Source organism: Furipterus horrens, unplaced genomic scaffold (assembly GCF_987537825.1).
Source record: "Furipterus horrens unplaced genomic scaffold, mFurHor1.1.pri manual_scaffold_12, whole genome shotgun sequence".
Lineage (NCBI taxonomy): Eukaryota > Metazoa > Chordata > Mammalia > Chiroptera > Furipteridae > Furipterus > Furipterus horrens.
The window spans coordinates 54,927,196-54,947,712 of record NW_028327182.1 but is presented as its reverse complement, the minus strand read 5'-3'; the positions used below and the strand labels follow the sequence as shown (position 1 = coordinate 54,947,712).

General features: G+C 41.7%; 1 protein-coding gene across 2 annotated transcripts in view; it reads left to right on the top strand.

The window, feature by feature from the left end:
* STK24 (serine/threonine kinase 24) overlaps window positions 1–20,517 on the top strand; it is a 173,008-nt gene that overhangs the window by 139,475 nt on the left and 13,016 nt on the right. For both annotated transcript variants that reach the window (XM_090258839.1, XM_090258838.1), the window contains exons 4-8: window positions 3,851–3,959; window positions 4,261–4,418; window positions 14,505–14,690; window positions 16,654–16,799; window positions 18,609–18,738. In XM_090258839.1, coding sequence (XP_090114965.1) covers window positions 3,851–3,959; window positions 4,261–4,418; window positions 14,505–14,690; window positions 16,654–16,799; window positions 18,609–18,738 — 729 coding nt within the window. The remainder of the gene's footprint in view (window positions 1–3,850; window positions 3,960–4,260; window positions 4,419–14,504; window positions 14,691–16,653; window positions 16,800–18,608; window positions 18,739–20,517) is intronic.

Sequence of the window (20,517 nt, the reverse complement as noted above, 5' to 3'; positions counted from 1 at the left end):
ACAACTAAGAAGGAATACAACTACCGCAAAACTACAGACAACCAGGAGTTCCCGAAAATCAAGCTGCATGGAAGTCTAACAAAGAAAGATATAGAGAAGAAATACTCATCCAGACAGGCAGAAGGGGCGGAGCTGGGGCAGAGAGGACGCAGTATGTTGGCGGCAGCAGTGGTAGGCTGGCAGAAAGCACAGTGACATGTTTTAAAAAGTAGGGAGGGACGCCTGGGGAGCTCTTCCAGCACCAGACCAGACCACACAGCTCATGGTTCCAGCACTGGAGAAAATAAAGCCTCATTGCTTCTGACTATGCAAACCAGAAGAAAATGCTGATCTCTCAGTAAAGTCTGCTTTTTAAAGGGCCCCCATGGTCCTAGAACATCCTCAGGCCCACCCACTATGGGAACGACGGCCAGGGCAACAGCTAGGGTGGCACCAGTCCCGTACGGAAGTGGGAGAAGTGCCTGGAAAAGGGGCAAGTGCTCACCCCTCCCCAACATACAGCGCCACAATATGGTGAAACACGTCACCCGTACTGATGAATACCTAAGGCTCTGCCCCTTACAACGTAACAGGTGCGATAGCTCTACCTAAGACACAGAGGCAAACAAACACAGGAGCCTGTCAAGATGAGGAGACAGAGAAGTATGGCCCAAAAGAGGGAACAAATCAAGGTTCCAGTGGGAGAACTAAGTGACAAGGAGATAGCCAACCTAACAGACACAGTTCAAAACACTGGTGATAAAGATGCTCACAGACTTGACAGATATGCCTAAGTATGGCAAACGCATAAGGGAAGAAGTGAAGGCTATGTTAAGTGAAACGAAGGAAAATCCACACAAAACCAGTGGTGAAGGGAGGGAAACTGGGGTTCACATCAATGGTTTGGAGCATAAGGAAGAAAAAAACAGTCAACCAGTACAGAATGAGGAAACAAGAATTGAAAAAAAAATGAGGAGAGGCATAGGAACATCTGGGACAACTTTAAACATGCCAACATCCAATTCATGGTGCCAGAAGAAGAGGAAGAGCAAGCAATTGAAAGCTTGTGTGAAAAAATAATGAAGGAAAACTTCTCAAATTTGGCAAAGGAAACATACAAGTCCAGGAAGCACTGAGAGTCCCAAACAAGCTAGACCCAAGGAGAAGCACACCAAGACACATCATAATTAAAATGCCAAAGGTTCAAGATAAAGAGAGAATCTTAAGAGTAGCATGAGAAAAGCAGAGAGTTACCTATGAAGAGGTGCCTATAAGACTGATTTCTCAAACTTTGCAGGCAAGAAGTGACTGGCAAGAAGTATTCAAAGTGATGAAAAGCAAAGACTCACAACCAAGATTACTTTATCCAGCAAAGCTATCTTTTAGAATGGAAGGGCAGGTGAAGTGCTTCCCAGACAAGGTGAAGCTAAAGGAGTTCATCAACACCAAGCGATTATTATATGAAATGTCAAAGGGACTTAACTTAAGAAAAAGGAGATCAAAATTATGAACACTGAAATGACAACAAACTCACAGCTATCAACAACCGAATCTAAAAAATAAAAACAAAATTCAACTAAGCAAACCAGAATAGGAACAGAATCATAGGTATGGGGATCATTTGCAGGGTTATGAGCTGGGAGGAGGGAGAGGGAGAAATAGGGAAATGGTGCAGGGATTACAAAATAGACAAGGGGAAGTTAAGAATAATACAGGAAAGGGTGAAGCCAAAGAATTTATATGCGTGACCCATGGACATGAATTAAGTGGGGTGGGATTGCTGGAGGGAAGTGGGGTACTGGGCAGAGGCGAGCAAAGGGGAAAAGAAATTGAGACTACTGTAACAACATAATCAATAAAATGTACTTCAAAAAACATAAAAAGGGCATAATCAGAGAGTCCGTTCTCGATGATTCAGGGGAAGATTTTTCAATTAATTTTTCTCAGCTCTTCTTATCTCCCCTTGCTAATGACACAAGGCTGCTGTACTGTTTCATTCCAAGGCTTGATAATAGAAGGGTGGTTAACGTTAAGCACAAATCTAGCCAAATGTAACTAATTACCTGCTTGGGAAAAAATGTACTAGAAGGGGAACTGGAACTTACACTCTCTAATATGATTTTGAATAACTGGATTATCCTTCTGCCAGCATCTCTGCCCGCCTTCCTCTTTCCCTGAGGTTATGAGAGAAAGTGCCTTTTCCTCATTTTGAGTGTTAAAAATTTCTACTTTGCACGAACACTCAAAAATAGATGTGAAGAAGACATACAGGGAGGTTTTCCAGACTTCTCTTTGGAACAGTAGCTTCAATATGTACTTCTTGAAAATAAGACTCTTGGTCAGATAAGGGGAAAATTAGCTTCTGTGGAACAAAGTGTGCAACATGTTGGCCTTAGTCTGAGGTAGTTTTTGGGTAGTTTCTTAATTAGAATTTGGGGTACTTCCTGGCAGACTAGTTGGTTCAAGCAGTGTGACTTTGAGCATATAATGTACAGTAAGACTACAGTGAGCAGCACTGTTCTCTCACACTTGTGTCCTGAAGGTGAGGGAGCTGAGGAGCTGCTGCCAGACAAGCCAGAGTCCCAGTGGCCTTGCCGCCTTTTCCCCAGACTTTTTGGATTTTTGTGTAGACCAGGTTGGGCCAGTGAGTAGAAGTGTCACAGCTTGCTAGATGAACCAGAAAGCAGTTCCAGGCACAAGTAAAACTAGTGAAGCAGAAAGTGGTGTCTCAGCTGGCCCACCTCGGGTCCATAAACTACTGTGCTGTCACCATTGTCCCAGTGAAAGCCCTGATGCACACAGAGAAGTAAGCACACCAGTCAGAACTCCATCTTTCAAGGAGTGTCTTAGTTTTTATTCCTTTTGGTTTTAAACACATCTGTGTTTTTAAAACTTAGTGAGTGTCACTGGATTATGTCTTCCTGTTGACTAAAGTGTGTGAATTTGGGTTATGGTGGCATTCACTGTCATATCTGAAAATGCAATACTGAGGACTATTTTTCAGATGAAAAATTAATATTAGAATTCTGCCCCCCCCTCAGTTCCATTATTAGTTCTTTAGGGAGTGTGTTCAGTTGTTTTGCTGTAATTATTTAGTTGTGGTTGAATTCCCTGCTCTGCAAGTGATGGTGGACCCACCCAATTTGAACTGAGCTTTAGAACCTGTCTAATTTTTTCACTTTAAAATGGACGTATGTGTACTTGACATTCCTTCCTTACATCTTCGTACAATTATGGATATTAAGAAGTTAATGTCAATTTCTTTGAGTTTCTCAGAATAAAAGGTTTCAGAGATAATTGTTACCTCATTTGGGATAACATAATAAGTAATTCTTGTTTATATATACAAAATATAGCAAAAAAAAAAATCTCAGTCATAGGAATTGAGTTTTCTCTGTTATCTTCCCCCAAGTTTTAAAATTTCTGGTGCTGGGGTAGCCTCAGAAAGCAGTAGGTTCTCAGGCCCTCTCTTTTGGACCACTGTGTTTTGATTACTATTACATATGTTAGGACAGGGTCAGGCTGCTTTGTACCCTATCCAGCAAGTACTGTGAGTTTCTGGACTAAAAACTGTTATGGCTGAACTTGCTGACATGGGCTTTCTCACTGGTCCTCCTTTGATTCTTAGCCAGCTTTGCTTCATTTAGCAAAGTCATTTTCTCTGGTTTCTTGTAGCTATTGTTTTTAGAACTCTTTAAGTAGGTTTTAATGGTCTAGACAAAAATGCCTGTTCGGAGTAAAGAAGTTTTTAGATTTTAATTATTGTCATCTATTTAGCATGAGTATTAACTTAGTTTTATCATTTCAAAGTTCTTACAATCATGTAAGTAACTTTAACCCCCCCTTTTTTTTTTTTTTTTTTTTTTTTTAGTTAGAACCTGGCCCTTTAGATGAAACTCAGATTGCTACTATATTAAGAGAAATACTGAAAGGACTTGATTATTTGCATTCAGAGAAGAAAATTCATAGAGATATTAAAGGTAAGAAAACATCTTGTTTTTATTCCTTTGAAATACCTAAGGTGGGGAGGAACATGCTGTTGAGTTATTAAACTGTGCTTCTCTTCTCAGTGGAGGTGGTCCTGTGTGTAATTGTAGAGTACCTTCAGCTGCCTGGGGGCGAGTTGGCTCTGAGGGGTGTCTAACCAAAAGCATCCCCTTGATGCCTATTCTTGCTGAGCACATGGCCTCGCTGGCAAGAGCATATACACATTCCCAAAATGATAATTGACGTAATAGCGCAGCAAACAATCCTAGGAGACATCTCAGTTTTATTTTGCAGCTGCCAATGTTCTGCTCTCTGAACATGGAGAGGTGAAGCTGGCTGATTTTGGAGTGGCGGGCCAGCTGACAGATACCCAGATAAAAAGAAATACCTTTGTGGGCACCCCATTCTGGATGGCACCCGAAGTCATTAAACAGTCGGCCTATGACTCAAAGGTTAGTGCTGACGCATCATGTTCACTGGGTCTGGAGAATTCTCTACTTTTGTATTTTCACCTTCTAGCTTTTCCAGTTAGAGTGAAGACTGATGCCTTGAAGTAGGTCGTAAAGGTCATTCTTGGACCTTGGTTAAAAACAGGTTTCTTCTCTGTCCCCTGTGTATAATTTAATACCTTTTATTTATCCAGTCCACAGTGGATGAGTTTTTTTAGCTTAAAGTGTCAGCTTGGTGGTGGTGGGGAACACTGAGAAAGGAGGGTGTTTAAAGGTAGGTGTGGAGGGATGGAGGATCAAGGTGGTGACTAGGGTGGAGGCACCCAGTAGAGGCATATGGGGAGCAAGTCCACAGAGAGGGTTCCGGGGTTGTTTGTGTACAGGTGGTAATTGAATCCTGAGAAGAGTCGGTGAAGGAGGAAAGTTTTGGACTGTACTCTGAATGATATTTTAGGGGCTAGTACAGAAAGAGATCCAACCCTCAAGAGAAACAGAGAATCCACAAAAACATAAGACCAGACTCTAGAAAGAGTAATGCTTTTAGTGATTGCTACAGATTCTTTCTATCATTTAGTATCCCAGTTAATCTCACAGGCTCCTAACCAACATGAGGCAAAATTATAATTCCTTTTTTCAGACATTTTTTATGTGTCCTGTGTTATATTCTCCCAAATTTTTCTGCATTTTTCCCACTGTTGCCCTTCAACTTTCTTAACCTTTTTAGTATAGACTAAAAAAACCTAGAGACCCTTCCTCTTGGATTTCAGATTTAATTCCAATGTCCCACAGGTTGCCATTTCTCAGCCCCCAGGATAGCAAAGCTGTCTAGTCTTTGTCGTGTCTGTTGCTTGTTAGGTTTTTGCCATGTGTGGTGGATGGATTACCCCACAGCTGCTTCTAATCTCTGCAGCTGCTTTTGATATTGGTCTCCTAGAGACATCTCACTTTAGGCCTTTACAGGGACTTATGTGTTCGGTCTGTACTCTTTTATTTTAAGCTGAGGTTCATTTATCAAAATTCATAGGTCCAAATTTTGATAGGGAGTACAGTTCAGATTTCTTAACTCATTTGATTATGCCACAATGATTATTCTCTTTCTTTCTGGTGAATTAGCTGATCAGTTGTGGCACAGGTGACTTGATTCAGATCTTACATTTTCATTATTACCTAGCATTGTTCACTTCACAGTTTTTCTTCAAGAATTGTCCTGGCTGCCTAAGACTTTTTTTTCCTCCCTATCTTTATACGTAGTGCAGGGTCTCTCTGGATGTTTGCCAAAGGCAGTCTCTGAGTAGCAAAGATTTTACTGGAGAGTTTTTTTTTTTTCTTTCCCCTCCTTAGTGTTCTTATCAAGATCAAAATGTTCTTACCAGTAGATGTTGCAGTATTCTTTTTAGGTAGATTAAAAGATGCTGTCTCAAACTCATATGGAATACTCACTTGGTTTGGGAGCTTGAGAAACTATCACCTGACTTTTAATTACTTTACCTTTTCCTCTAGCTTATTTCTAAAGTGAAGTCATTCATTTGCTGGATCATAAGCAATGACTTAAGTTTTTTAAAACATTTTTTGATTTTTTTCAAATTTTCCAATGATTCTTTACTAGAAATCATCTGTGAAAATATATTTGTATGAAATTTGCTTCCCAGGTTTGTTGACCCAGAAGGTATGGAAATTGCAGATAAGCTAATGTCTGTGTCTGAGTCTTGAAGCTTATCAGAAGTAGGGTTCCGGATACTGGAGCCTTGGATGATGTCACACATACACACACCCTCATTAGTTGTGACTCTGGGCTAGAAGCTCTTGTTATGAGCAATGCCTGACAAGGGGCCTATTCCAGAGGTTGCTTTGTGGAATATCCTTCCAGTGACTGCCTGCACTTACCACAGCTTTTGCTTGATGGGGCAGTTTATGTTCTTTGAGGGGTACTGTAGCCATTGTAGTCACTCTGGTCTCCTGATGCACAGGCTTAATTCAGCTTCTTTCCAATTCTGCCTTCTATTCTTCCTTGTGTATAGTTCTGGACATTTTCCCAACTGGTCTCTGCATTAGAGGTAGGGCTTAATAGCTGCAGGGTAGCAGGGTTTGTTTTGTTATTGTTGTCATGGGAGTATGCTCCCATCAATTTTATCTTTGGGTATGCACAATGATTTGCAACGGAAGATGAGGCTGGGAAAAGGATTTATCTGCCTCACTAACATCATCTCACTGAACAAAAGGGAATGTACGTGTTAGTTTCTTTTTTAAACTTTCATGTATTGTTAAAGAGAGGAGAAGGGAGGAAGAAGGAGACAAGAGAAACGTCAATGTGAGAGCGAAACATTGATCGGCTACTAAGTCTTGCACGCCCCCCAACAGGGGACCAAACCTGCGGCCCAGGCATGTGCCCTGGCTAGGAATTGAACCAGTGACCTTTTGCTTTGTGTTGATGCCCAACCAATTGAGCCATGCTGGTCAGGGCTAAATCTTAGTTTTATGTATATGTCTAAAATCTTTTTTAACACAGTTAATTCTTAAACCAGTATCTTTGACCCTTTTTCATTTGTCTGCGCTGCTTCGGTGCTCTGAGTGTGTTTTCCCACACAGGGCATCTTAACATCAATCTCAATTCTTAACCAAAAGCACAGCATTACTAAGTCATGACAGCCCACGTGCCTTAAAACCTTTATCATAATTGTTGTCATTATGCAGATGATTTAGAGTAGCTTGGTTTGCTTAAGAAGCCCCCGAACTTTGAAGATGGTACCGAGGAAGGTAACTGCTCTCCGACAAGGAAGCCTTTGCTTTCAACACTAGAGCAAGGTCTTAGACTGCAGAATTTTTATCCTTTTTCCCTCCTTTCTTTGTCAGGTTATTATGATGGTATGTCAGCAAATGGATTGGCCTTGGGTAGACTTTGCCAGTTTCATGTCTTTTTCTCTATACTGTTCATTCAGTCTTCACTGTAGTTGTATCCAGTGCTGTGCCAAATAATTTATATTTTCAGTAAGTAACTGCAGTACTGGGTGTCAGGTACTCTTAACAGGTAAGTGGGAATGCTGGGGGACTGAGTGAGGGACATCAGAATGAGCTGGGCAAAGAGTCAGACATAGGAAAGGATGTTCAGACGACGTCCAGAGTAGGAAAGGGGAGGCATTTATGTTTGAATTTTACATTGTGGTGAAGAATGTGGAACTGGATGAGGCCAGACAGAGTGACTTGCCTGTTAAGTGAAACAACACCCTGTAGACACTGAGAGGCTGGTGTCAATATTCTCTTGTAAATATCTCTTCCTGGTTTTGGTCTCTAAAGCAGTATATACTCTTTAATCTGGAAAATACAGGAAAAAAAATAGATGAAAAGAAAAACATTTGTAGACCACCCAAGCACAAGCTAAATTATTTTGGTGTCAAGTCATCTCCGAAATAACTGTTGGCTATCTAACCATGGTGAAAAATGGGAATAGGTGATGAATTAATAGAAAAAAACCCAAAGTTGTTAAAGATGAGTGAGAACAGGGATATTAGTCCATTGGTTGCTGGAATCTGCAGGGTTAGCCCGTCCACTGCAGTTCAGGGCTGGCCCTCCCAGTCCTGATGCTGAATCCACTGGCATTACCTGCTCTCTGTTTAGGATTAGGATTTATCTACAGTCCCTGCTGTAATAAGCCCTGGAAGTAGGGAAGGATATGAGTGGGAACAGCATCCAACAACAAGGCTTTATTTTAGCATATAGTAATTATTGGATCTTATAATTGCAGTGTAGTACAAATGATTTTTATACCTCTGGGTGCTGTTTATAAATGTGTTTCTAAATATTGGCATCTAATTAAGTAAATAGTTTATATTAAATCCATTTTGAGCTATACTTTGGTTGTATCTGTGATTTGGGATTCTCATTAGTCTTTCCCTTTTTCCTCTTGATTATAGTCGATTATGCTTCCTTCTACAATATTTTGTATGCATAATTTTTTTATATTACTAAAATTGCACTGTCTGCAGATTCGTAGCCAGCTTACTTATACTTAAGGATTGGAAAGATTGGTGTTGAGGTCTTCTGGTCAAAGTCAAGGCATAGGTAGACATGCCTAGCCTCCTGGCACAACCATAAGAAGGATCACAACTAACCTCAAAACAAAAAATACCTGGACTGCCAAAAAATAAACTACATGGAAGTCTGACAACCAAGGATTTAAAGAAGCCATATTCATCCAGACGAGTAGGAGAGGCAAAGCCGGGACCGAGAGGACTCTGTGGCGGCAGTGGTGGCCAGTGGAGAGGGCAGACCCACATTCACGTGTAGTGTATACAAATTTGGAGGAATACCTTCAGAGCAAGTGATTCCCAGCTCCAGGCCAGACTGCACAGCCCAGGGTTCTAGTGCCAGGAAAATAAAGCCTCATAACTTCTGGCTGTAAAATCCAGTGGGGATTGGGGTGGTGGAGGAAACTGTTGGTCTCTCAGATTCTGTTTAAAGGGCCTGCGCGGTCCTAGAATGTACATAAACCCATCCACTCTGGGAACCAACACCAGGGCAACAGCTAGAAGGGCGTCAGTCACATATGGGAAGAGGGTGAAGTGATTGGAAATGGTGCAAGTGCCAAGCAACCCTCCAGCAGCCAGGCAGTGTCATTGTCTCCTCTCTGACCCCTCCCCCACATACAGAGCCACAAAGCAGTGAGGTGGGTTGTCCCACTCTGGCAGATACCTAAGACTCCACCCCATACAACTTAACAGGTGTACCAAGACAGGGAGTCAAAAGCAGCTCTACCTCATACACAGAAACACACACAGGGAGGCTGCCAAATTGAGGAGACAACGAAATATGGCCCAAATGAAAGAACAGAACAAAACCTCAGAAAAAAATAAAACAGATAGCCAGCCTATCAGATTAAGGGAAGAAATGAAGACTACACTAGTGAAATAAAGAATCCACAGGGAACCAACAGTGAAGGAAAGGAAGCTGGGTTTCAAATCAACAGTTTGGAACATACAAAAGAAATAAATATTCAACCAGAACAGAATAAAGAAACAAGAATCAGTAAAAGGAGCAGGCAATGAAATTCTGGGGCATCTCCAAATGTGCCAACATCCAAATCATAGGGATACAAGAGGAAAATAAAAAGAGCAAGAAATTGAAAACTTAGTTGAAAAAATAATGAAAGAAAACTTCCCTAATTTAGCGAAGGAAATAGACATACAAGTCCAGGAAGCGCAGAGAGTCCCAAACTTGTTGGACCCAAAGAGGACCACACCAAGACACATTATAATTAAAATGGTTAAAGATAAAGAGAGACTGTTAAAAGCAGCAAAAGAAAAGGAAGAGTTACCTCCAAAGGGGTTCCTATGAGACTGTCAGCTGATTTCTCAAAAGAAACTTTGCTGGCATGAAGAGACTGTCAATAAGTATTCAATGTGATGAAAATCAAAAACCTACTACCAAGTTTCCTCTATCCAGCAAAGCTGTCATTTAGAATGGAAGGGCAGATAAAGTGCTTCCCAGACAAGGTAAAGCTAAAGGAGTTCATCATCACCAAGCGATTATTATATGAAATGTTAAAGGGACTTATTTAAGAAAAAGAAGATCAAAGCTATGAACATTAAAATGACAACAAACTCACAACTATCAACAACTGAATCTAGATAAAAACAAAACAAACTAAGCAAACAACTAGAACAGGAACAGAATCATATATTTGGAGGGTTATCAATGGGGAGAGGAAAGGGGGAGAATCAGGGAAAAGGTAGAGGGATTAAGAAGCATAATTGGTAGGTACAAAATAGATAGGGGGATGTTAAGAATAATATAGGAAATGAAGAAGCCAAAGAACTTATATGCACAACCCATGAACATGAACTAAGGGGGATTGCTGGAGGGAAGGGCGTTACCAAAAGGAGGGTGGCAAAGGGGGGAAAATTGGGACAACTGTAATAGCATAATTAATAAAATATACTTTAAAAAATTGCAAATATTTAGAATATTGTTGTATATTAGTAGCATCCCACACAACTCCCCAGCCCGATTGTGAGAATCCTTGATCATGAGTAACAAATAACTTCTGTGTTGTCACTTCAGATCATGCTACCTAGAACTGTCCACACGGGAAAAAAATCTGTTTACAAATATCTGCAGTCCAAAGCACTAGCTCCTCACAGGTTTTGATTGAAATCATATTGAAAGCACTGTTTATTTTCTCTTAATATTCCATACCATGTCTTTCATGGCAGTAAAATGGGCCTCTCCTTATACTTGAATTTTAATTTTTTTGGAAATGACTGGTCTTCTGCCTTGTAACTTATATTTTAAAGCCCAGACACATGTTCTTAATCTAATGCCATATAAATACAGACACAAACTGAATTACATTTATGATTCTCTCTCAACAGTATTGTTTTGAGTGTGTGATACTTCTGTCAGTTAATGTGCAACTTAGTCACTTATAAGATTTAGCGTAAGTAATGCTGCCATTGAATATTTTTGGCAGCATATACCATATTCTAAACCTAAAATGTATTTAATAGGTTATAGACCTAGAAATGGAATTAATTGGTTTTAACAAGTTTGGATCTTCTTATGGCTTTTGATACATGATGGGGAATTGCTTGCCAGTTATTCTAGTGCCAGTCAAGGTTTCCCAGTCAGGAGGATGTTAAATGTCTGCAGAAGTATCCTGTAGTCAGGAAGACACTTAGGAGCCACTATAGAAATCCCAGTGAGAGAGGATAGGTCTGAACTAAGCCAGGGCAGGAGGGCTAGAGGTGACCCAGGCCACCAAGTTGTTGGGAGCCGCATGCCTGGCACCTGGTGATTTAGGAGGATTCAAGAAGGGTTCCTTCCAGGAGGCACTTTGCTTTCTGGCTAGGCTACCTGGAAGGTTGGCATATGTTATGTCTTGACAAGGTTTTGCTGGTGACTCTCCCAGGGGAGGTTGGAGAAGCCTGTGCCTTTTCTCTGGAGACTAGAAGATGCATAGTAGGTGGGGCTGGGAATGCTGTTTCCTCGGCTGCCTTTAATTAGTCCATCCTGGCAGGTGGAAGCAGGTGTCGGGTCTTGCGGCCTATTTGTTTATTGTGTGGCTTGGAGCCCAGTAGCAAGGCCTCAGACCACCAAGGGAGGCAAGTGCCAGCACATCGTGTGATAGACTGCCAGCAGACCCCATCATCGGCCTAGGGAGTGTGTTTAAGTGGTAACAGGATGTGGAGGGGTCTCGAGGTGCACCTATCAAAGGTCATCTGAACAAAGGTCGTGCATCTGTATGGCTGGAATGAAATTGGTGCCAAGCAGCAGGCTTTGTCAACAGCAGCAGCTCTAGTGAAATCCAAGAGGGTGGAGTAGGGAAACAGATGCAAATGATTCAAACTTTAGAAAGGAACTCGTTGGGTAAAGGGCCACTGCCATACGAGAGTCCTGCATCTGTCGTCTTTGCCTCCTTTGTTGTTGCACGTTACCCTCCCTCTTTGTACCTGCACACTACTCATGTCCTCCTGCCACTCTACAGTTGCAGGTGCTCACTGCTGGCATGCTCCTTTGCACCCATCTTCCTCCTCCTGCGGAGGAGGGACTCTGGAATAAGTCATGTTTTGCTGATTTTTAAAATAATACACATGTACAATTTGCAGGTGGAAGGAAAATAGGCATATTTATTACTCCTCATACTGGTTTATCTAGACCTTTAGTAACATTTAGTTCAAATAGTTCAGGACAAGGCTTGCTTATTCCTGCTTTCTCTGTGAACAAAAAAAATAGAGTATGTGGTAGGTATATGTGTGCTGGGGAGATTGTAGTGAGGGTACCTCCTACTCACTAGGATGGCAGGAACATGACAAGTGAGTCCTTTCCAGGTCGCTAAAGGTGGAAAATGTCTGGGTCCTTTGGTGACCTGAATGGTGTTTCAGACCTCATTTTCTTGTTGTAGGGTGTGTATGAGAGATTTATTAGGTTCTCACTGAATTGCCTGGAGTTATGGTGGGTTTACAGTACACAGTGGCAAGAGCAGAGAAGCTCTACTAAATTGGGTACAGTAGAGGTTTGGCCCTCCAGCCCCCGCGAGGCCACAAGCGCATGCTGGGCAAGAGTGGGTCAGGCGGCTGGGAACGAGGTGCCCCTACATGGCAACCCCTGGTTCCTGCACAACAGTGAATCTAACTAAGCTTCTACATTTAATTAACTCATTGGGTATCTGACAGGAAATATAGGAGCTAGAAGAACACATTAAATGACACCAGGAAAAAACTAGACAAATCCAGAATTTGGGCTTATTTCTTTCTCAAGTCAGTGACACTGGGGAGATTAGGGAGTGAATCGTTGTAGATTAGAGTCTTAGGCCACCTAACAATCAATTGGAACGTAAAGGCCTTGTTTGGATCCTGATTCAAATAAACCAATCATGAAAAGACTTTTTCTGAACAGCTGAGAAAATTTAATTATTACATGGTATTAAATTATTACATAATATTTAATTATTACATAAGGAATTGTTAAATTTAGATGTTGATAAGTAGTAAAAAGTATATTGGCAAACTGAAGTACTCGAAGAAAATGTCATGACATTTTTTATATATTATTTGTCATATACTATAAAACTTGTGTTAATGATTATTAAATTCATGCACTGGGTATATGAGGGTGCATTGTATGAGTCTTTTCCACTTCATTGTGTGTTTGAACGTTATGTTCTGGGCACTGTATTAGGCACCTTGCACAACCACAATGTTATTACTCCCATTTTACAGATGAGGGAACTAGACTCATGAGTTAGAGATCTTGTCTAACGTCACAAGACTTTGGTGATAGAGCTAGCATTTAAACTTACAGTCTGTGAGACCAGGGTGGCTGTTCTCAACCTCAGAGCATTACATTAGTTCTAAGCATTGCTTTACTGGCAAGCACAACTCCACTTGTCCTCTCTGTTCACCTGTGCTGATGATCTATCCTATTGACTGACTCAGGAACTACAGTTGACATTGAATGCTCCAGCAGTGAGGGGAAGAGGAATAATCGTAAAAGCCATCTTCAGTACAGAGATAGAAGATATTTTATATATTAAAATTTCTCCTGTGTGGTACCTATTTTGAATTAAACAAAAAGCTTATATATTTTTATTTTCAGTTAAAAATAATGTTTTCAAAACCTTAAAAGTACATTGAGAAGTAAATTTTTTTTGTGTGTGAGAAGTATGAGGTCTGTCTGGGAAAAGTCCCGCCATTGTTAATATAAGTTAATATAACGAGAATGGTTTGCGACATTGATGTAACCCGGCAGCCAAGGAGAGAGGACTGGAACGTGCATGCATGAACGATGACAACCTCACTGTACTAGTCCGTGGGGGTGGTAGATGTGCCATTGAGTGTGCATGCTTACTGTGTGGTTGTCACATTCAAAATAAGTGAGAAGCCCTGGCTGGTGTGGCTCAGCGGATTGAGCACTGGCCTTCAAAGGAAAGGGTCCCAGCTTAATTCCTAGTCAGGGCACATGCCTGGGTTGCGGGCCAGGTCCCCAGTTGAGGGCATGTGAGAGGCAACCACACATTGATGTTTCTCTCCCTCCCTTCCCCGCTCTCTAAAAATAAATAAATAAATAAACAAAATGAGTGAGCGAATAGAGCTATGAATCTACATCAGATTTTGCTTTAGGCTTGACCATGCCTCTGTGGGAACTATTCGGATAATTCAGAAGGCTGCAGCTAAGGGCAACTAACGACTTCATCACAACAATATACCCGCTCATGCAGTGCATCTCATGCAGAGTTTTTTGGTGAAATATTAAATCACCCAGGTGATACCCTGTGACTTCTGCCTTTTCTGAAAGCTAAAACCACCTTTGAAAGGGAAGAGATTTCAGACCTGTCTTTGCGATTCAGGAGAATATGAGGGAGCGACTAATGGCAATTGGGAGAACTTTGTGAGGTCCCAAGGTGCCTACTTTGTAGGGGACTGAGGTGTCATTGTCCTATGTACAACGTTTCTTGTATCTTACTTCTTCAATAAATGTCTTTTTTTCATATTACATGGCTGTATACCTTCTGGACTGACCTCATATATTTATTTGAATTTACTCTGCTTGAATTTATTCCTGCTTGGTGGGTCTCTAAAGATCTTTTTTTTGTTGCAGGCAGACATCTGGTCACTGGGCATAACAGCTATAGAGCTTGCAAAAGGGGAGCCACCTCATTCTGAGCTGCACCCCATGAAGGTTTTATTCCTCATTCCAAAGAACAACCCCCCAACGCTGGAAGGAAACTATAGCAAACCCCTCAAGGAGTTTGTCGAGGCCTGTTTGAACAAGGAGCCAAGCTTTGTGAGTTTCATGAGATGAGAATGGGCAGACACCTCTTCATGTCTTGTTCTAAATACATCTTAGTGGAATTTTTGAAATCACTAATATCAGGTCTCTTCACAATCTCAGTTCTTTTTCTTTTTCTAAAAGGGTAAGATTTGTATCCTTGCATTGCAAGTAGGTTTTCTTTTTTTCTTTTGAAGGGTTAAAATTTATTTTACACATTTTTTTAGCATCTTATACTTCATTGAGCTTGAAGACTATTATCCTTAATATTATAAATATAATCATAAGTTTTTAGTATTTGTAGTGGAAGGTCAGGCTATAAACTATTAAGCATTTTTTAGTAATTGCAAAATCTGGCCTGAAAAATAATGGCTAAACATTTTTTAGAATAAATGTTTTCAGTTTCTTCTTGGCATGTGTCAGGAAAGGAAAAGCAAAGGAAGTATAAATGAACCACCCACTTCGCTTCCTCCCTTTCTTCTTTATGTTTGATTGACTGCGGCAGGGCTATGTAGCAGTAGCGACTACATAGCTTTAGCCTACTTTCTCTCTGAATTAGGACACTGTTTTGAAAGCTCTCTGTATATTTTGGTGTTGTATATAGCACCATATGTCTTGTTTTATTTATGAATTTTCCAGCAGGGTTAGCTGGACACCCTTTTTATTAACTTATTTAAAGATGGGTGATTAGTTTGCTAAGAGCACCATGACTTGGTAAAGCATTAAAAAGGAAGTACAGCATATTCTAAGATCCTCTAGGGGATGCACAAGCATTCGCAATGTGGGGCTGTTGTTCTACATGGCCACGATGCTCCGAACTTTGTAGCATGATATTAGCTCCTAGCCACAAGGCACCAGAACCCAAGAAAATACACCCATACGCGTGTACATCTTACCATTAAAACTGCACTACTGGTATCGACTTAATTTCCCAGCGTACTCATCTCCACCCCTACCTTGACTCCAGATACACTGAGAGAAGGATGAGAAGCTGAGACGTGAGCACTTCTGAGATACCTGGAGTTTCATAATCACCTGGAGAGGGAGAGAGAAATACCTGAGGTGGCTCAGGCTTTTCACAAGCTTGGATTTGAGAAACATGCCTGGCTCTTGTTAATAAAGCTTTATAATTTGAAACAAGTGGGAGTTTATTCTGACTTATGTTGTTTGTGTGTTCCTGCTGCCTGTTGTAATTTGGGCTTCACTTCGCTTCCTTGGGAAGCATGTTCCCTATAATTTGTTTTGTCATCCTCAAGGGCAAAGCAGTTGGCCAGGCTCAAAGCATGCTGTCTCTCTGTGGCCATCCTGAGCCCAGGGCCTGGATGAAGTCCTCACCCCAATTGCCATGAATGAGGCAGACTTGGGAAACCTGCATTTCTAAATTGGGAGGGCTGAATGACTAAGAACTGAGGTCCTCTTTCAGCAACCAAGAAAAGGGTAATTCTTGGATCCTTTCTGGTTTCTTCTCGATGGAGCTGGAACCAAACATTAATATAGAAAGTTAACAGGGTAATACAGAATATGTTTTCTCCCTTGCTGGCATTTGTAATAAAATGTTTTATAAAAACTAGGAGGTATATTCTAGCTCTTTTGAATGATATTTGTGAAATTCTCTGGAGTGTTTTCTGGGTAAATAAATGTTTTTCTGGGGTAAGTTCTCTTGATTTCATTGGATGATTTCCTATACTAAATGATGAGTTCTCTTGCTTTCATTGGATGGTTTCCTGAGAATTTAACATTAGATACTAAGCACTATGTCCACACTGTAACACTGTGTCCCACCCACAGGTGCCAAATGGCTATTCTTTGAATAGGTCTTAGGGGAAAAAACTTTGAAGTAGAGCTTGATCTTTAGGTATTAGTGTGATTGTTTGACATTTGGAGGCAGAAGTCTGACCTTTGGGATGGAATCAAGTAGAATGTAGGGACTTCATCTCATGCTTTTTCTGTTTTCTTTGTTTGGTGGTTTGTTTTCCAGAGACCTACTGCCAAGGAGTTACTGAAGCACAAGTTTATAATACGCAATGCAAAGAAAACTTCCTACTTGACTGAGCTCATTGACAGGTATAAGAGGTGGAAGGCTGAACAGAGTCATGAAGACTCCAGCTCTGAAGATTCTGACACGTAAGTTGGCTCTGCCTGAGTTGTGTGAGTTGCTTGTGAGCCAGGCAGTGTGTCTGTGACTGCCCTGTGCCTGAGCCACATGGCATGTGGGCATGTGCTGTTTGTTCTAGTCTCTTCTTTGGATGGGCTTTGGGTCCTTCTCCTCCCTTCCTCTTCCCTTCCCCCAGATAATCCAGGTTGATGGTGCTCCTTGTGTTAATATAGGACTATTTGGGAGTCTTTTAGCCTCTTTTTGTTGTCAATGGGATTTTTCTGCATAGAGTCTGTGTGACGAAACTGTAAAGTGAACTTGATCTGGTTTCTTTTGCCTTTGTTATACTTCCTGCTCTCAAAATACTGATCAGGTGAAACTGCTTTAAATATGTATTTTAAGAAGATACAAATGTGTGTTTTTGTGATTCTGTGTTATGTTCTAGTAGATGCTGGGCATTGTAAAAGCTCTATACCAGGAAGTTACCAAAAACTGGTATCAAGTTAAGCATCTAGAAATTCCATTAGCTAAAGAGATGAATTAAGTCTAGGAGCCATTTCAGTACATAAAAGAGGAAGGGAAGCCAGGCCAGTTGAATCCAAATTTCTGGGCATGAGACCCAAGTGTTTTTTCAAGGTCCTAGGTGATTCCGTTATAAAACCAAGAGTGAGAACCACTGATTTGGAATTTGTTGAGGCTGTGATGTTGAGAAATTAGGGTGGTAGCAATGGGGATAGAAAGATGAACAGAGAGAGTCTGGATGTGGCCATGGATTTGGGTAAAGGAGGAGGAGATAGTCCTGGCTTCAGCTGTGTGGTAGGTACAGGAAACTGAGTTTGGTGTGGGATATGTTTGAATTGCTGACAGGGTGACCAAGAGGGTATGTATAGTTGAGAGTAGCATTGAGGTTTAGAGTTTAGGAGACTGTCTTGGCAGATAACGCAGATTTAGGAATCACCACTCTGAATGGTTTGGGGGGCCCTCAGAACAAATGATGTCGTTCACAGTGTATCTGCAGAGTGAGGAGGACCTGAAGCTTAGGACCAGATTCTAGGAAATGCTAGCATAAAGGGAGAACCTGGGAATGACATAGGTTGGAAGAAACTCAAACACAGTGTGGCTCCAGGAGTCTGGAGTGTCTGAAGGAGGTGGGCGTTGTCATCAGGGTCATTTGCTGCTGACAGTTCAAGCAGGATAAGGACTGACCAGTAACACTTTTTGTCTATTGGTATATAGAGGCTTAATGGCCTTGGTCGCAGCAGTTGCAGGGGCAGGCTGAGTTTTCGAGTGAGTGGAAGGTAAGAAATGGAGGCAGTGAGTGTAGTAACATTCAAGAACTGTGGCAGAGAGACTGGCTGTAGGTAAAAGGGTGGTAATGTTGGGTAAGCAAAAGAATGCATTTTGACTCTTGGGTGGGAAGGAGTTTAAGGGGAGGAAAATCCGAGAGAGGGGCTGTCAGTGGAGTGGAGGATTGTTCTACGGGTGAAGAGACTCTGTTTTCCATTTGAGGAAGAGGTTGAAGGGGTGGGTGTGGATACAGCTGGCACTGTGGGACATTATGGGAACCACATTCTGATGATCTCTCTTCTCTGTGAGGTAAGAGGTAGGCTTGTCTTCTGAAGCCTAAGAGGGAATGGAAGTGGGTGTCACTGGTGAGGAGTGGAAAAGGTTGGAAGTAGCTGTGGAGTGTGATTGTGAAACAGAGAAGGCATGCATTGTAGCTGGCAGCATTGAGTGCTCAGTTGTGATTTGAGAGACCACCAGTGGGTTTCCTCCGTGAAGTTCTAGTTCCGCAGAGCCAGGTCAGTCATGCAGTTCTCCTGGGTTTCTGTGTAAAGGGAAACGGACACAGATGGCCAAGCAGCTGGAGGCAGCGACTCAGGGGACTGGATCTTCACCATCCGGGAGAAAGATCCAAAAAGCCTTGAGAATGGAGCTCTTCAGCCATCGGATTTAGAAAGAAATAAGGTACGTTTGCTTGTATTAGAGTGACTAACAGCTGTCATCAGTCGGGATCATTTTTCAGTGACTTTTCTGTGACTGTGTTAGTGTACTGGGTGATCCCTCATGGCAGCCTCTTTTGGAATTTTGTTGTCAATGAATTGACAGTAAGAGATTTTGTTGTCTAGTTACTCAGAGAGTCAGACTTACAGTGCTAATTTCTGCTCTCTGTAGGCCTGCTATCCTGGGGAGTCAGCATTTCCTGACATTTGGACATATAGTGGGAGTTATGGATTGTGGAATGAGGTTTCACATATGAAAGACTTTAAAGCTCTCTTGTCAGGAATATGCCTGTTTTACATATAGGGTCATTCATATAAGGTGGAAGTGGGTTACCAGAAAAACTAAACTAAAGCTAGTGTCACTAAAGTTGGTATAAAAAAAAAAAAAAAAAAAAACAACCCCCCCACTACTAAATTTCGACCCTGGCTGGTTTGGCTCAGTGGATTGAGCGTCGGCCTGCGAGCTAAGTGTCGCTGGTTCGATCTTCCAGTCAGGGCACATCAGAGAAGGAAAACTCTGACTCCAAAAAACCTCCGCTGCCTTGCGGCATACCTCTTCAGGGAAAGGCTAAGGGAGTAAACCCCGACAGAAAATCCGGAGCCGGAGTCCCTAAGGCGGTTTGACGTTGTAGTCAACACCGGCAACTCCTGCGGCGCACCTGAAGCCAAGCTGTATTGACTCCGTCTTTCCCTTGGACCCTTCAGCTGCGAAGAGAGGGGGGGTCTGCTGCATGGACAACAGCAGACCCTCCATATAACCCTGCCCAGGCTCTGTAGCTTCAGCTTCACTGGAGAGGACACTCCAGCGTCATCGCAAGATGTCGATTCAACACGGGAGGAGACAGATACCGTGTCACTCCCGAGTCGGACTGCACAGCCATTCTCGGCGGTGCAGATAGACTCTTAAGAAGCTACACCATCGTCTCTCGAGACGGACGGCTGCCGACGACTAGAATTTTGGGATTAAGTTTTATTTCACGTCACTAAAACCTCAGAGATATCACCTCACACTTGATAGAATGGCTGTCATCAACAAGTCAACAAACAGCAAGTGCTGACGAGGATGTGGAGAAATGGGAACCCTTGTGCCTTGTTGGTGGGATTGCAAATTGGAGCAGCTACTATGGAAAACAGTATGGTGATTCCTCACAAAGTTAAAATAGAACTACCATATGACCTAGCAACTCCACTTCTGGATATTTATCGGAAGAAATCCAAAACACTAATTTGAAAGAATATATACACCCCTATGTTCATTGCAGCATTATTTACAATGGCCAAGATATTAAAGCATCAATAAACAAATGGATAAAGAAGATGTAGTACATATGTACAATGGACTATTACTCATCCATAAAAAGGTTGAAATCTTACCATTTGTGACAATATGGATGAACCTAGAGGGTTTTTATGCTAAGTGAAATGTCAGAGAAGGACAAGTACCATATAATTTTACTTATATGTGGACTCTTAAAAAAATGAACAAAAGAGAAACAAACTCATAGAATAAACTGATGGTTGCCAGTTGGAAGGGTGGTTTGGGGGGCTGGCTGAAAAGGTTAACAGATCAAGAAGTACAAATTGGCAGTTATAAAACAGTCACGGGGATGCAGTATAGGGGTCATAGTCAGTAATGATGTTGTCAGGTGTGTACTAGACTTAGGACGATCACTTTGTAAGTTATAAATGTCTAATTACTATGCTGCACATCTGAGAATATTGACTGTCAACTGTAGTTGGGGAA